Below are 18,112 nucleotides of genomic sequence, written 5' to 3'. Positions count from 1 at the left end.
TTAGGGTCGGCTGCATGCAAACGATGCACTTCAACCTCTGTACTATCTCAATTGTTCAGGAAAATCCTTTAAAAATTTTGTTATGCCACACCAAGTGGTGCTTTTTCCAGTCTCTCTACACTCAGGGATCACTCCTAGCAGTGATTGGGGGACAATGTGGGGTGCCGGGGATTGAACATCTGCTGCATATAAGGCAGGTATCCTGCTCACTGTACTATTGCTCCAGCTTAGAAATCCTCGCCCCCCCCCCTTTTTTTTAAAGACAGTAGATACACTTTAAAAAAAAATGGACAGTAGACATGGGACAGATAGATTGCTCCATAGCTGGAAGCCTGCCTCATGAGCATAGGGGAGAAGGCAGCTGGAATAGTGAAGGGGTGGCTAAGAAAAAGATGGCTGGAGGAATCTGTTGGGATGGGAAATGTGTGCAGAAAGTGGATAAAGGACTAAACACGATAACCTCTCAGAGTCTGTATTGCAAATCATAATTCCCAAAAGTAGAGAGTGATTATGGGGAATCATGTCTGCCATAGAGGCAGAGGGAGGGTGGGAAAGGGGGGTGTATACCAGGGATATTGGTGGTGGGGAATGCGCACTGGTGAAGGGATGGATGTTTGATCATTGTGATTGTAACCTAAACATGAAGGCCTGTAACTTTCTCACAGTGATTCAATCAAATTTAAAAAAAAAAAGTGAGCCTTGTCAAAAGAAGTGAAAATTAAGTTTCAGAATCCGTTAAGACAAGAAACAGCTAGAGGCAGGAAGCTGGGTGTGGTGGGGGGAGGTGGATGGTAGGGAAACTGGGGATATTGGTGGTGGGAAATGTGCTGATAAAGGAATTGGTGTTGGAACATTTTATGACTGAGACTAAATCATGAACAACTTTGCAACTGAATCTCACTGTGATTCAATGACAGAGGAAGGGAGGGGGGAGGGAAGGAGAGAAGGAAGGATAAAAGGAAGGAAGGGAGGGAGGGAGGGAAGGAGGGAGGGAGGATTGGCTCAGTGGCTGAGCACAGTCCTCATGTGTTTGAGGCCTTTGTATTGAGGGGGTGGAAAATTAAGGTTTTTGTTGTTGTTGTTGTTCATCTGTTTGTTTTTTCAATTAATTTTATTGAATCACTTTGAGATAGTTATAGTTTTCATGTTTGGATTACAATTACACAATGATCAAATTACACAATGATCACACCCATCCCTCCACTAGTGCACATTCCCCACCACCAATATCCCCGGTATACACCCCCCTTTCCCACCCTCCCTCTGCCTCCATGGCAGACATGATTCCCCATGATCTCTCTCTACTTTTGGGCATTATGGTTTGCAATACAGACCCTGGGAGGTTATCATGTTTGGTCCTTTATCCACTTTCTGCACACATCTTCCATCCTGACAGATTCCTCCAGCCATCTTTTTCTTAGCCACCCCTTCTCTATTCCAGCTGCCTTCTCCCATTTGCTCATGAGGCAGGCTTCTGGCTATGGAGCAATCTATCTGTCCCATGTATCTGTTGTTCTTAAGTGTCAGCCTCATGTTATGTTGTTTTATACTCCACAAATGAGTGCAGTTCTTCTATGCCTGTCCCTCTCTTTCTGACTCATTTCACTTAGCACGATACTCTCCATGTCTATCCATATATAAGCAAAGTTCATGACTTCATCTCTCCTGACAGCTGCATAGTATTCCATTGTGTAGATGTACCAAAGTTTCTTTAACCAGTCATCTGTTCTAGGGCAGTTGGGTTGTTTCCAGATTTTGGCTATTGTGAACAGTGCTGCAATGAACATATAGGCACAGATGTCATTTCTACTGTACTTTTTTTCATCCTTGGGATATATTCCCAGAATGGTATTGTGGGGTCATATGGAAGCTCATATTCTAGTTGTTGAAGGACTGTCCACATTGTTTTCCAGAAAGGCTGGACTAGTGGGCATTCACACCAATGGTGAAAGAGTGTCCGGTTTCCCCCACATCCACACCAGCGCTGGTTGCTTTTGTTCTTTTGAATGTGTGCCAGTCTCTGTGGTGTGAGATGATATCTCATTGTTGTTTTGATTTGCATCTAGACAAGGCTTACTTCTGACCTAATGTTGTCCATAATCATAAATGGCAGCTCTTTGTAGAAATTGTCTTAAGGCTATCCTTGGGATCATTCTTTACTCTCTTTCTGTTTAATATGACGATAGCTTCTGACTCATTTGACTCCCTCTATCTTTAGCCTAATCTAGTAGAGTCACTTCATGAGAGCTAGTCTTTCTTCTAAGATTTGAACCAAATAACTTTCCTATGCCCCTTTCCACAGGATAAAGCCAGGCATTTATTTCTGGTCAAGTTACCTTGACCAGAAGGTCACATAGGGTGTGGCGTCCCTATCACAGCTACTTCTCAGCACTTGTTTTCCCAAAACAAGGTCAAATCACCACACTCTGGTTCGCTGCCCAAGGGCATGATGGCTGGTAGTGGGAGTGCCAAATGTTGTGTCCAGAGGTAGAGGCAGTTTTTACAAATGTTTGCAAAATGTTTTTCAGGCTAGTGGCAGCCCTGCAGGCTTTCTTGCTGGTGCATGAACAGATCAGATATGCCTTTGCCTAGGGCTTTGCTAAGCAGTTTCTTCCTTCTCTCAGAAAGCCTTTTCCCTCTTGTCATTCAGATTTGTGCTTAAATGTTATCTCAGTGGAATTTTCTTTGTGGGCCCTTGGTGGTCTGGAGGCCTTATGGAGCCTTATGGAATGAAACCAAGACCACATGCATGCTAGGCATGTGCTCTAACACTTGATTTCCATCCTTGGTCTTCTTCTCCCACCACCCTACCCCCCACCTCCCACCCCCATTTCCTGCATTGTTTTCTTGTCTTCTTACTCTGTTCCATTTTTCTTCTAAGTGTTTATTGGCACCTGACAGTGTATATTGCTTTAGTTGTGCTTTATGTTGCAGGAATCTAGATTTTATGCAAGCCACAACCTGTCCTTTTCATTTAATGTTGTATGGTTCTAACACCTGGCCATAATATGTAGAACCAAAAAAAAAAAAAAGGTTTCTTGATAAATAGAATGCTCTATGATGTCCCTTCCTTGTGCATTGAATATCATCAAGTCCTGAGTGCCAAATGGAAGAGATGTAGATGATAAGCAAAACTGTTTTTTAACTGGGCTCAAAGGAAAGTGTCTCCTAAGTCAGTGTTAAAGATAAGAAAGATCTGTGTTTGTGCAACAGGATGTGAGCTGGTTTGATGACCCTAAAAATACTACTGGAGCATTGACAACCAGGCTTGCCAATGACGCTGCTCAAGTGAAAGGGGTAAGTGCCTCCTGCTGGTGTTTGTTCTCACTGTGGAACTCATCTCGAGTTTCTCAGTATGAAACATTTTGTCAGCAGGCATTGCTTCTCATCATTAAGAAAACGTTTGACTTTTAACTTATACAGTATATCATGTGCTTGCTTCATAATAAAAATGGAAGTTATTTAAACTTCATGTACTGTGTAGTATGAGTGTGATGTATAATTCATGGATGAAATATGCTTTGTTATTTGTTATGCTGTTTTTGCTATTGACAAGATGCATATGAGAGGATTGTTATATAGAAAAGGAAGCATTTCTCAGTACTTTATGTAGGATCCCTCTGTTTTAATGCCCAATGAACAGTAACGAAATACTACTGACAAGAATGAGTTTGGTTCTTGTAACAAAATTTAGGGGTGGACTCTGGCATGTGTCTCAGTGGTAGAGCAGTCACCTGGCATGTGTGAGGCCTTGGCTTCCAGTCATGGCACAGAAAAGAAAAAGAAAAAAAGAAAGCAAAGTGTAGGAGCAAAGACAGGCAAGAGAAAGTTAGTGGCATTAAACTTCAAAAAGGAAGAAAATCTGTTTTAAATGTCTTAACAAATGAAAAACTTAAAAAAAAAAAAAAAAGCAAAAGCAGAAGGAATCAGTTTATTAGACCGTACAGCTTAAATTTTTCTCTCATTCATCAGTATAACTAGAAACCTACCAGCGTATTTTTTTGAGCAGGGGAAACTGCTCAGGTGGCACTTTCAGAGACTCAGCTGGCTCTGCAGACCTGTGTGTTCAATATGTGGGCCCAGAGAAGCAATGCTGCTCAGGTCCACAGTATAGGGTCACCTCCACATCAAAAAAGTGCTCCACCCTGTGCTGCTGATGTGGGATAAACAGTGTTGGGGCTGAAACTGAGGCCTGTACAGGCAAAGTGAGTTTTCCAGCCCTTTGAGCTATCTCCCCTACCCTTGGTACACTTTGATTTGTGCACAACGTGAACATTTCTTCAACAGTTTTTAGGGGGAAAAAAATCCACAAAATAATATGGAATTTTGAAAAAAAACATATGATTTCAGCCTCTGATTTCAGCCTCATCTTTCCTACCCTGTAATCCTATCTGCCTTTATTCTTCATTTAATAAGATATTTTACTAATATATTCCTTCTATTCATAGATGTAAGAATAAACAAGGTTCTGAGTGTCAATGCATACAGAATATGTTTATTCTGAGAAGTGTTAATAAAATTGTCGCATACATCTTAGGAATTATTTAAATACATAATCCTTAGTAATAAATAATAAGAAAATTGGTGTTTAAATCATATTATAGAGAATTTAGCAGAACAGATTGTGCATTATTTCAAAGAACTTAGAATTTCTGGTATATTAGGATAATGTGCTCTTCAGGGAAAACCATACCAGGATATATCAGAATATCGCCCAAAACTAGGCTAATGCAAGTTTGAATCTACATTGATAGCAATAGTGTTTATTTGTGTTATTTTTAATACTCAACTTTATGATCAATGTAACACTTTACGTAACACAAAGATGCATTTTGGAGTAGGGGCTTAATCCTGCCAAATACTAATAGGGAGATATATTGCCTTGTCTCAGTATTTTGCTATAAAATGTGTTTTTTTACATTTTATTTTATGTTGGTATTAGGACTCTGCAGAGAAAAGGGAAATCAGGTTGAAATCATAAGTGCACTATGCACTTTTGGATTTTTTTTTCCCTTGAGGAAAGCTGGTTGAAGGAAAGATGAGGTTAAATTTTCCTAATTTCAAAAGGAAGTTCGGAAATAGGCCTCTTTTTAATAACTTTAAATATTTTGGAGTGGGAGCAATAGCTCAATGGCTGAGTGCATGCTCTGCCTGAGGGAGACCCCAGCTTGATTTCCAGCACACTATGGTCCCCTGAACATGAGGGAGACTTATGAGCACCCCCAAGTATGGCCCAAAAGCTACAGATGTAAATAAATAAATAAAATAGACACTGCAAAAATATTGTGTTTTCAATCAGTATTAATATTTTTGAAGGAAAAATAAAGAACAGGAGGGGAGACCCAAAGAAAGGTGGGGAGAAAATCAAAGGAAGTGAGATAGAAAAAAGTGAATGCCTAGTGAGATGAAGAAGGTGAAACACAATTTTGTGGGTATCAAGTGTTAAAGGTTCTTCCTCATTTCCTTCATACTTGGGTATAGTTTTTGAGTAATTACCTATTCTCAACATCCTCTTTGAAATGAAGCTTATTTGGCTACTGTAGTATTAGTACTGCTCCATCTGTTCTTAGATACTAGAGATTTCCATTCTATATAAGGAATACATGTGAAAGTATTAATGTTGGTCTTTAAAGGGAAAAACAAAGCATTTGTGCTATATCGGATTAAGACCAGGGTTTAATCTTCTTCCAATTTTAGGCACTAGATCTTTTAGTTTCCTTTTCATATGCATTTCAGAAGAATTTGTTAACTTTGATCCATTTTACTTATTTTTGTGGTTCTGACTAAAATTCGAAACTGAGCATACCTAATTCTCCTTTTGAACTGAGACTTGGGAGATGTGCCAGGGACCTTAGGTTGGGACTTGGGAGATATTTGTACAGTTAGTTGCCCTGCGAAATGAGGTCTGAGTTGGACTTGTTGATAAGGAGAAAGGAGCAATTGATATCATCCTTGTGTGTTAGGCTTATTGGTTGTAAATTTTGGCCTTCAAAAGAAGAGTGCAAACTGGCATTAAAGGTCACTCAACTCATCATCTGCCAAACTTGTCTAAGTATGCCATTAATATGAGCTCAGTAATTGCATCAGATAAAAGTAGTGTGTTTTCTCTAAAAGTCGAGCTTTCACTTTTATCTCTAGTACATTTCCCTGCTATGGAATTTGCTATCTAGAGGCTGTTAGGAGTTATGTTTCCTCCTAATTGCTTGTTCAGTGTCTCTATCGTATAGAGAGTGAATGATTTTGGAGGATTAATATGGGGGTTTCGTAGGGCAGCTGGAAAGAGGGCTCTGCACAGTATTTTGTCTACACAGAATTTAGCACTGTCTTCCTGTTGTTCATCAGTTTGCTTGAGCGGGCCCAGTAATGTCTCCATCGTGAGACTTGTTACTATGTTTGGCATATTGAATACGTCATGAGTAGCTTACCAGGCTTTGCCGTGTGGGCGAGAATTTAGAGCTCAGAAAATATTTGCTTATTAATAAATTTACCTGTTGATTTAAGGGGCTGGGAAAAATTTTGTCCGAAACTATAGACAATGGCAATGATCATCCTTTATGGTATTGCCGTTTACAAGCTATACCTGAGATCAGCCACACTCACAAAGGAACTTCTGGGGTAGGAAACAACATTGACCATATCTAGAGAAAGCAGATGTATAGCCAGAGGAGAAATTTTTAGTGATTTGTTTCCAGGCTGGAGGAGAAAAATTAGAGTGGTGGATTGAACTGACTTGGTTTTTTGCCTGTAGAGGTGCCTGCAACTAAAAATCATGTGTTGGAATTTCTGTCAATCCAAACATAAGGTTCAGATGCCTGCTTAACATTCTAAATTATAAGAATTCAATTGCATATTTAATTGCAATTCATCTTTAATAGACCGAGTCATATTTGAATATTATTAATAAGTATTTGTGTATCTAACATTGGAAAATTTCAACATTCCCATTTGAGTACTATTGTTATGTACTTTGTCTTGAGCACTTTGTCTTGCTAATTTTTAGATATCGCTTGATCTATCATGGTTTGATTAATGGAAATTTTCATGGAATTAAAAATTCAGAAGAGATAGACATTTAATTAAACTCTTATTGACCTTCTATTTCTGTTCTGAAGTCATACAGTTCTTCATTTGGGAAAACAAACTTATAAGTAAACCTTTAACTTTTATGTCATGCTTGAAAAGATAGTAGGTTTTCATGAAGCTAAATTATTATAATATTTAAGACAGTATAAATATGGATAAAATAATATAAAAGTGTTCATCTAATTTATTTCTATTTAAAATTTTTTTGCAGGCTATAGGTGCCAGACTTGCTGTAATTACCCAGAATGTAGCAAATCTTGGGACAGGCATTATAATATCCTTAATTTATGGCTGGCAATTAACGCTTTTACTCTTAGCAATTGTACCAATCATTGCAATAGCTGGAGTTATTGAAATGAAAATGCTATCTGGACAAGCACTCAAAGATAAGAAAGAACTTGAAGGTGCTGGGAAGGTGAGTCAAACTAAATAGAATTACCTATGTCAAGTGAAATATTGTAATCAGTGTGGTTGTGTTAAAAAATTCTTCTTTACTAATATAGTTGATGGGGGAGTTTGTTATTTTTGTAACTGTTGAAGTTTATTCAGCAGATTGGAAACTGCAAACAAAGTGGCAAATTAAATTGAGGCTTGCAGACTGACAAGTACTTCTTGAGACTTTTTTTTGGTTGTTTTAGGCCACTGTCTTCACAGTCTCCTCCTTTTTTTTTCCCCTGACCCCCCACCCCCAGCTCACCTTAGCCCTGCAAAACCTGAATCCTGTCTTTTATTGAAGAAAGTTGACACATTTAATTACATATGATAGAAGAGATGAAAATATGGAACAGTCCCTAAAGGCTTTTATTTTATGCGGCTTTAATTAATAGTATACTTTCCTCCTTATTCTTTTCTTCTTTCTGTTCACAGTTCATTCAGGGTGTGGGTGCAGCAGACTTATCTGTTTTTTGAACAAATGTTTATGTGGCATTTACTCTGTTTCCTTGACAACTACTTTATAGCTCATAGTGACCCTATAAGGTGTAGGATCTGTTATTAGCATTCTTATCAGGTGGGGCTGAGGCACAAAGGTAGGTAATGCTCCGGAAGCCTTAGCACTGCTGTATCTCAGAGCCAGGGTTCAAATGCAGAGAGCCATCCTCCTTAATTGTGTTCTCTCTCTCTCTCTCTCTCTCTCTCTCTCTCTCTCTCTCTCTCTCTTTAAATAACTAAAGCCCAGGGAAGTTCAGTACTTTATTTTATTTATTTATTTTTTTTGCTTTTTGGGTCACACCCGGCAATGCTCAGGGGTTACTCCTGGCTTTGCACTCAGGAGTCACTCCTGGCGGTGCTCGGGGGACCATATGGGATGCTGGGAATCGAACCCGGGTTGGTCGCGTGCAAGGCAAACGCCCAACCCACTGTGCTATTGCTCCAGCCCCAATTGTGTTCTCTCTTAAGAGAGATTTGCTGCTGGTAGAATGCAGTCTGATATCTCCTAATCTGTATTATTATAGAACTGACTTCCCCAAAACTGTATCAAATATCTAGGATGAGGATAGATCTATCATATGATATTTCAGGTTTCCAAGAGTCATTACAGGTCTTTGGGTGAAGCATCTTATTAAAGGATGAGAAAGAGGACCTTAGAAGCTGGTCTTCATGACTAACACTTTGTTCTTTTCCTCCCTTCTATATCCTTAGACACTTTTACCTATTTTCTAGGATTCCTTCGGGATAATTGGACCCACTTTAGTGCTCTCTGGCTAGTGAATAGCACCTTAGATGAGACTCTCTCCAAGCCTTCTGGCCTCAATCCTGAGATCCTGAGTTTTCAGGAGCATGGTATTGATTCATGGGCATCTGGCCCACATAAAGTGACTTGTCCTGTGGCCATTCACTTCCTTTATTCGTGTGCTTTGTTTTTACCTCTATGATTCTTCAACCATGCTCTAGAGTAGAATGTAGGAAAAGAAAATACTACTAATAATGTATTTACTGAAGTGTTCAAAATGTCCCAGGAAGGAGACTTAGGTCTCTAATAGGAAGAAGAACCTCACTTTTGAGCTAATTTGTTGCAGACCATAGTTTAGCACCTTGGAAGTGGTGCCTCAGATTGAAATCTTCCATGTTTTATTGGAAAGGGTGAAAAGGGGGTGCAGATGGGAATGTATATAAATGAATTTGGCAGAATTTCTGAGTAAGGTTAGGGTGAGATAAATGAGTGGTAGCTCAGGCAAGGGATAAAAGGAACTAGGAAAGTAGTAGTCGCTGCACTAGCCAGTCCACAGTTCACTAACCAGTAAATAATCAACTCTCATCTGATCATCATTCAGAAATTAGCATTTACTGAGTTATACACCAGGTGTTATGTTAAGACATACATTACTTATGTAATGTATGTATAGTACCTATGTTATTTCTCTTAACAATCTTACTCAATTATTCATGTTGATAAGTGATGAAAACCAAGGTTCAGCATGTGACAAGTAACCTACTCAAATTGACACAGAACAGAGTAACTGCTTTTCTGCTATCCATCCCTTATTTACTGAATGTGGCCATCCACATTCTGCATCGCCTTCATAAATGCCATCCTGGTTGCTTAGAAAAAGATCATGCTTATCTGAAGATCAAACCCTCCAATGACCGTGTTTGGAATAAAGCTGAACCAACTGTGTGAGCCAGGCTCCAGTAACTACTGTGCTCTCCTCTTATACTGCTTTCTCTAGTGCCCACCTTACCTCTTGTCTCAGTTATCCTTCTTTCATCTCCTCAGACATTCTATGCTATTCTGTATCTGGTGTCCTTACATTGTTTAACTTTCAGTTATTACCTCTTCAGAGAAGCCTTTCCCAGCATTTAAATTAATACAGAAGACTTTGGGGCCAGAAAAATTAGTACCACAGGTAGTGCATTTGCTTTGCAAGTGGCTGACCACATTCTATCCCATATGGTCCCCTGAGCCTACCAGGAGGGATTCTTGACTGCAGAGTCAGGACTCAGCCCTGAACACTTCCAGCTCTCACCCCCAAACCAAAAACAAAGACAGAAAGAAAACCCCTAAGACTTCTCAAACCTAATGTTTCTTTACTGTTTCTTTGTTTATTGATTAATAGCCTGTCTTCCTCCTTAAACATAAGCTGGGAACTAGAGCTATATCTGCTGATTTGTCCTGAAAGGGATTAGGCAGGCCTAGAATTCCAAAGCTGAATTGAGTGATACCACAGCCTATTTCTGCCCTGACTGTGAAAACAAATGGCAAAACCTGATCATCTCCATAACTGTGATCAGTGCTCCAGATTTCTTTTAGAGTATTAGGAGCAAATATAGCAAAAGTTCTATAAAATGCTGTTTCCGTCTCAGAAATAAGATATTATACAAAATTTGGTTATGTGATGATAGGAAAAGGGGAGGCTTTTCTTTTTTCTGTGAATATACTTTTCCTTTTTTCAAAGTTATTTAGCGCATGCTAGTTTTTGAAGAAAACTCAAAGCCTTTTTATACTCTAATTAGAAGTTCTGTCTTCTAATGGCTACTAAATCTCTATTTAAAACTCTTAAAATATGCTGTGAAAGTGCAGGGTGTTAATTAAACCTTTTCCTAATCACTACATTGTGTGACGAGACAAAGATAATTTTAAAATGATTATATATTTTTTTCACTATACAGGGTCTACAGGGCTGGAGCGATAGCATAGCGGTAGGGCGTTTGCCTTGCACGCAGCCAACATGGCCGACCCGAGTTCGATTCCTTCGCCCCTCTCGGAGAGCCCGGCAAGCTACCGAGAGTATCTCGCCCGCACGGCAGAGCCTGGCAAGCTCCCCGTGATGTATTCGATATGCCAGACACAGTAACAACAAAGTCTCCAATGGAGATGTTACTGGGCCCGCTCGAGCAAATCGATGATCAACGGGAGGGCCTTTATACAGGGTCTAATTCATAATGGTCTTTTGTTGAGTCTCATACACATTTAGAAGTGACTTGGACAACCAAACTATGAACAGCACACAGGATCTTGCCTTAGAAAATGCTGAACAGAATATAGAATATATTAAAATCATTATTAAAATTAAAAGTAAAATCTGTTCTCAACATTCATTATTACAGTTGTTCGTATTTTCTTAATAATAGAAAAAGAAACAGTTTGAAATTTTATAATTGAAAATATTCTGCCAGATATATAGCTCAGTGGCAAAGCATTTATTTTCACATGTGAAGTCCTGGGTCCATACATCAGCATTGAAAAAACATAGAATATTTCTACATAATCCTAAACATAAAGGATTATGTTTCAGTAGGGTTGATTAGAAATGGGTTCCACCCACCTCCCTTTTTGTGTTCCTTATTATAAGACTTTATAAATTATTATTTTTGTGATGTGCAAAAAAATTAAAATAATTGAAACTATGTTGAATCTGGACATTTTCTTATCTTCATAAGTAACTTTTGGTAGACATAATTTAAGTCTTTTTGGGGTGTATACAAGTATAGTTAGTTTATTCCAGCCTGGGTGGCTGAATATTGTTGGCAGTCCCCCGCTAGCTCTCTGAGCACTATTTGCACATCCAGAACCTTAACAATTGAATACAAATGTAATTATATGGTATTATTTTTAATAGATAATAGAGACATTCATTTTCCAGTTGAGTATTTAAAGTGAAAACTTGAAAATCAATAGGAAGAGAAATGAAAGAAAGATGCCATTTATTTATAAAAAATTCATATTAGAGAGAAATTGAAGCCCTGGCAAAAAGGATCCCAAATATTCCTCCCATGTACACAGTGAAAATGAATTCAAAAGCTTAATTTTCTCTTTCTAATGCTATAGGACACACAAATAAACTAATATCTTTGCTGTACTTTCTGTTTTCTTGTTTGAAGTGCATTTCATTCAAATTTTGTCTGAATTTCAAAAAAGTATAATCAGTTTAATAACTTAGTATTATTTACATATAAAATAATAGATCATAGTAATTGCAACAATACATTAATTTTGTTAATTGATTTTATTATGTTCTAAGGAATTACCACTGCATTCCTAGTGCCTCTTGGTGACTGGCTGCTCTCTGTTACAGATTGCTACTGAAGCAATAGAAAATTTCAGAACTGTTGTTTCTCTGTGTCAGGAGGAAAAGTTTGAATATATGTATGCACAGAATTTGCAGGTACCATACAGGTAATAACCACTGAGATATGGGAAGGAAGAATGGGGAATTGTTTCAATGATCAAATTGGTATTTTGAGAATTACTTTGACCAAAAGATAAGGAACATGGGGAGAAACTACTAGAAAAAAGTTAAATTAAAATATATGCAGGAGAGAAGACCTATTCTGGTGGAGGCATATATACCCCTGAGGTAGAAAATGAGAGCAAGTCTGTGACTGATGAGAGGGAAGACAGTGAGAATTACTGAGATGCCATGTGGGTATCCCTGATACTACTTTAAAAAATATATATATATGTACATATATATTTTTTATTGAAACAGTGTAATTTAAAGTTGTTCATATTATAGTTGTTTTAGTCATTTAGTGTTTCAACACTACCAATATGACCTCCCCTCCATCAGTGTCCCCAGTTTCCCTCAACTCCAACCTGCCCCCTTAGGCACATAACAAATTTACTTTGTATTGCTTGCTCCAACAAAACAAAAAGAAATGGCAAATAGAATGCTCAGAAAATAATCAGTGAAAGCCAATTTGTGATTGCTATATGATTTTCACCTTTGTAAATAAGGAAACTAAAACCATTTAATACAATATAATAAAATGCCTGTTCTAAAACAAAGAAGTTTTAAACTCTGGAATCTAAAATATATTGCATTAAATTTCTTTTTACACTTGGATTCATGGTTATAATCATCTATCAATAAATTTTTTAAAAATCTGTGCTAATATATTTTGTAGTTTACATGAAATAGGTAAGGCTACATATATAAAATGATTTTTCTTCCCCTATAGTTTATTTAAACACTGCGGCTTGCAATGTTGTTCATGATGATTTGTTACCGGCATTTAATATTCCAACGACAATCTCACCTTCACTATTCCCTTCCTTCCACCATTGTCTCTAATTTTCCCAACTACCCTTCAAGCTTGCCCCCGTAGTAGGCCCACAATGATTTGCTGTATATTGCTTGTTACCGATGAACTGCTAATGATGGAAAAAATTTTTCTTAGAAGAAAATTTGAGTAAATTGTTGTACCTTACCATGGAGACATTAAATCCTTGTGTGAGGGATTACTGAGATCTTGTTACAAGTTAAGCCTTAATGATTTTGTTAATTGAGATTAGCTGGCTTCTGTATTACATCCTGTCCAATCTAGTTTGGACAATGACTCTATTATTTTCTGGGAATGAGTATTGAAGGAACGTGAAATTTAAGGTTGCTGTGGGACATCCTGCATGCAGTACTTGAGAATAGTTTTCCTTCCTCTTTTTACCCCCTTCCAGTGGAGACCTCATACGCACCCTTTATTCAGCACTTTCAGTGAGTTCAGTGAGGGCTTTAAAAAATTGTGAGCATAAACAAGTCCGACCTCTCTGAGAATATTTATTTTGTATGGAAAAGGAGAGATCTAGATAGTATTGGTATATTTTCAAAATATTTTTTAACAGTGTAGAATCTTTTCAGGGGGAAAGATGTGGTCATTAAAAATCCCATTATATGAAACATAACAACAGTGTTGATATGGTTGATCACCAACCAGGCTTGTTGTTGATCTAAAGACCACCTGCTGTAAAGGTTAACTGCCTCCAGCCTGCGTATCTCCACACCACCACGTGGCTCAGAAAACCCAATTTTGTTCACTCCTTTGTGAGTCCATCTCTGACTTTCACTTGTCATTCATGGGTTCTCTCCTTTCTTTCCATAACATGTTCACTATATTTTGGGGTAGGGGTGGAAGGTTGAGCTATACTGAACAATGTTCAAGGGTTACATCTGGCTCTGCACTCAGGAATTATTCCTGGGATTATACAGGATGCGAGAGATCAAACCCAAGTTTGGCACATCTCAGGCAAGTGCCTCACCTGCTGTACTGCCTCTCCAGCCACAACATGTTAATTCTGAAGGCACCTCCATTGCATCAGTTATAGTCCGGCCTGATTCCTTTGTTCCACCTAGCATGATCCCTATAGCTAGCTTTTTGGGTACATGTTTTTGGAATGGGGCTGGAGTGATAGCACAGCAGTAGGGCGTTTGCCTTACAAGCAGCCAACACGGCCGACCCGAGTTCGATTCCTCCTCCCCTCTCGGAGAGCCTGGCAGGCTACCGAGAGTATCTCGCCCGCACGGCAGAGCCTGGCAAGCTCCCCGTGACGTATTTGATATGCCAAACACAGTAACAACAAGTCTCATGATGGAGACGTTACTGGGCCCGCTCGAGAAAATCGATGAACAACGGGAGGACCGTTTTGGAATGAATGCTTGCCATTAACATGTAATCACACACAGGTGTTTTTTATGCCAAAAATGTGAGAGTGGGGGTAAGAAGAAGACTTTCACTTAATAATCCCTAACAGGTTCTCTGTGTGTTCCTTGACTTATATGAACTTTACCTCAACACTATAAGCTATGGTTAATCCCCCATTAAGATGAGAACAATATTATTTCTAGTAGTGTATCAGTGATATCTGTTTTGTTTTGTTTTAAGCATTGAGTCTTAAAGATTAGATTGTTTCCTAAATTTATACAGATGAATGTGAGAACCAATCTTAGTGTTTTAAAACATAGGTCATTTTTCTTTGCCATTTATCCATGCCTTACTGTTCACGTATCAAAGATTGCATTTTAAGGGCTGATAAATATGAACACTAAGTGTTAAAATATCTTCTTTTCAGAAACTCTCTGAAAAAAGCACAGATCTTTGGAATCACATTTGCATTTACCCAGGCAATGATGTACTTTTCCTATGCTGGCTGTTTCCGGTTTGGTGCCTACTTGGTGGCAAAGGAGCTGATGGTCTTCCAGGATGTTCTGTTGTAAGTACCAGTTCATATTTACAAAGAAACTCTAAAAACAAAACCAAGACACACATGCATAATGCCAGATAAGAAATGCAGTGAGAAATCCTCATGATTCCTAGGGTTACTACTATGTCTGCACTCAGGAATCCCACCTGGCGATACTTGAAGGACCATATGGAATGCCAAACTTGGGCTGGCCACACACAAGACAAGCGCCCTATTCACTGTGTTCTCTTCAGCCCCTAACGAGGTGGTGATTTAGCATAGGGACTTTCAGAAGGCTATGGCTTTTTGAGAAGTATAACTCTGAAAAAAGAGTTTGACTCTTTTCAAAAGATTCTCTAAGGTTAGAGAGATAGTACAGGAGGTAAGGTACTTACTTGTCTTGCCTGTGTCTGCAGCTGCCATGACTCTTGTTCTAATCCTCAGTGCCATATAATGGTCCTCTGAACACTGCCAGGGTTCACTTCTATGTACAAAGCCAGTAATAGCCTCTAAGCACTATCAACATAGCCCAGCCTCCCTCCACTTCTCAAAAACAGATTTTTTTGTAGGGTTAAGGACTTGGGTCACACCCAGCAGTGCTCAGAACGTACTCCTGGCTCTGCACTCTGCACCCAGAGATCACTTCTGGCAAGGCCAGGGGAACCATCTGTGGTTCCGGGATCTAACCTAAGTCAGCCACATGTCAGACAAATGCCCTATTCACTGTACTATCTCTCTGCCCCCCACTCCAAGATTTTCTAAATGAATGACTAAAGAACAGACATGGAGCCTAGAGTTCTGTAATTTTGGGAGATTCCAGGATCATTTTGACTTCCTCAATAAGGAAAGCACAATGCAAATGTTAAGAGCTGAAGAAATCCAGAAACAAAGATGCAGCTAGATGCAGTTTCTGCTGTATCTTTGTAAATACAATACAGAAAATTATACTTTGTTTCAGGTAAGACAGATCTGGATTTAGCAATGCATTATACTCGGGTTGCTCTTGACTCTGTACTCTAGAATTATTCCTGGCAGTGCTTGAGGGGGGGGGTCATATGGGGTATTGGGGATCGAACCTAGGTCTGCTTCATGCAATGCAAACGCTGTCCCTGCTATACTATTGATCCAGTCCTTGGGTCTGTAAGGACCATTACTGTATAGCTCAGTTTGGTTTTCTTTTTTTTTCTTTCTTTTTTTAGAATCTGATGCAAGTGCATCATCGTCCTTATTTATTATTGATTGCCACAGAATGTTGCTGAAAGAATGTTGCACTCACCACTAAATCTGAGTATGATTTACAGTGATGAACATTTATTTTTGCCCATAACTCGATGGTGCAGCTGACAGTTTGTCAAATCTGGTCGGGGCATAACATATTTCAGCTAGGTCACTCCTGCCTGCAGAGCTGTGCAAACACCTTGATTAGGGTCCACTCAGCTCTTCGCCACCTGTGCATTGTTCACAAGCAGGCGCCCTAGGCTGGTGGTAGTGATAAAGAGCAAGGGTGGGGGGGGGGTGGGAAGTGCACACCTCCTGAGTCATAGGCTGGGAACTGTTAACAGTCACTTCCACCCCATCCTGTTAGCAAGTCACAAGGGCAATGGGGATTCAAAGTGGAGGAAAAACAAATTTCATTCGTTACGTGCAAAAGCTGCAAAGTCACATTGCAGGAATGTGAGGCCTGAGAGAGGTGACCAGTGGGGTCCTTTGATAATTGACCCACTATACACACAAGCCTACAAGGAAGTGTTTGTGTGTTGTATTTTAATTCTTTAACCTCTGTTTTGTAGTTGTTTGGGATACTGTCCACGTCAGCTATCCAGCATCATGATCATAACTCTGAGCTTGTTTTCTCTTTGTTACTCTTTGTTCCAGAGTATTCTCTGCTATTGTCTTCGGTGCCATGGCCGTGGGGCAGGTCAGTTCATTTGCTCCTGACTATGCAAAAGCCAAAACATCAGCAGCTCATATCATCATGATCATTGAAAAAGTTCCTCTGATCGACAGCTATAGTACTGAAGGCCTCCAGCCGGTGAGCTTGATGCTTTGTTTATATGATCTTCTAGTTGATAAAAATATATCAAGAGGAAATGTAATAAAAACCTGGGTTATTTTGTTTGCTTAAATGATTCATAAAATGATACATTAATAACATAACTGGATAAAACGAAGTTTTCTAGATTGTGGGTTTACCTATTTAGCTTTTTAGGGGTCTTACTCTCGGGATTTGGTGCTCGGATTTGGTGCCCCTTCTGGCAGAGCTGGGAGGTGAAGTCTGCAGTGCTGGGGATTGGACTCAAGTCCCTGTACCTGGTAGGCGTGTGCTCTGTCACTCAAGTCATCTTGCCAGCCTCTAAGAATGGATCGATATTTTTTATATGTTAACACTACATAAACAATATGTACTATTACATATATAATAAATAAGACTATACTAATTAATGTGTGTATATGCAATTCAGTATTTATATAAAACAAAATTATAGGGCAAGTGGGAATATTGCCCACATTGTAAGGAAATCCCATTAATTGGATTTTATTATCATAGCTTATTCTGTTCATGAGAAGAGATTTCAGTTCTCAAGAAGTTTCAGTATTTTTTCAATTTTTTTAAACCATGATCTACAAAGTTATTCATAGTTGAGTTTTAGACATACAGTATTATGACACTGATCCCATCACAAGTGTCAACTTCATTCTACCAATATTCCCAGGTTCTCTCCCATAATCCTGCACTCCCTCCAGCCTGTCCTCTTAACAGGCACATTTCTAAGTCCAGTTGTTAAAGTTTGGGTCTCTTGATTTCAGTATTGTTGACCTGGTAGTTTAGATATTTGACTCTGTCATTCCTTAAGACCACCTTTGTACCTGACACCCCTGACCGGTCCCTCATTACTTCTCATCTGTGTCTTCTCTCTCTCCCCTCCACTCTTATCTTTCCTGCATTCCCTCGTCCAGTTATTCTAAATACCACATATCAGTGATATTATCCCGTGAGAAATCTTAGTATTCTTGAGAACAGATTCCATTTATATTGTAATAATGATACATGCTGTAGCACTGTAGCACTGTCCTCCCGATGTTCATCGACTTGCTTGAGCAGGCACCAGTAATGTCTCCATTGCGAGACTTGTT

General features: G+C 39.0%; 1 protein-coding gene across 2 annotated transcripts in view; it reads left to right on the top strand.

Moving 5' to 3' along the window:
* The window catches only part of LOC130027426 (ATP-dependent translocase ABCB1), a 107,015-nt gene that overhangs the window by 74,121 nt on the left and 14,782 nt on the right, over nt 1-18,112 (top strand). For both annotated transcript variants that reach the window (XM_056118194.1, XM_056118193.1), the window contains exons 20-24: nt 3,214-3,297; nt 7,295-7,498; nt 12,099-12,199; nt 14,867-15,007; nt 16,853-17,009. In XM_056118194.1, coding sequence (XP_055974169.1) covers nt 3,214-3,297; nt 7,295-7,498; nt 12,099-12,199; nt 14,867-15,007; nt 16,853-17,009 — 687 coding nt within the window. The remainder of the gene's footprint in view (nt 1-3,213; nt 3,298-7,294; nt 7,499-12,098; nt 12,200-14,866; nt 15,008-16,852; nt 17,010-18,112) is intronic.

This window comes from Sorex fumeus, unplaced genomic scaffold (assembly GCF_029834395.1).
Source record: "Sorex fumeus unplaced genomic scaffold, SorFum_2.1 ptg000037l, whole genome shotgun sequence".
Classification (NCBI taxonomy): domain Eukaryota; kingdom Metazoa; phylum Chordata; class Mammalia; order Eulipotyphla; family Soricidae; genus Sorex; species Sorex fumeus.
Note: the sequence above shows the minus strand (reverse complement) of the source record. Positions and strands in the feature narration are given on the sequence as shown.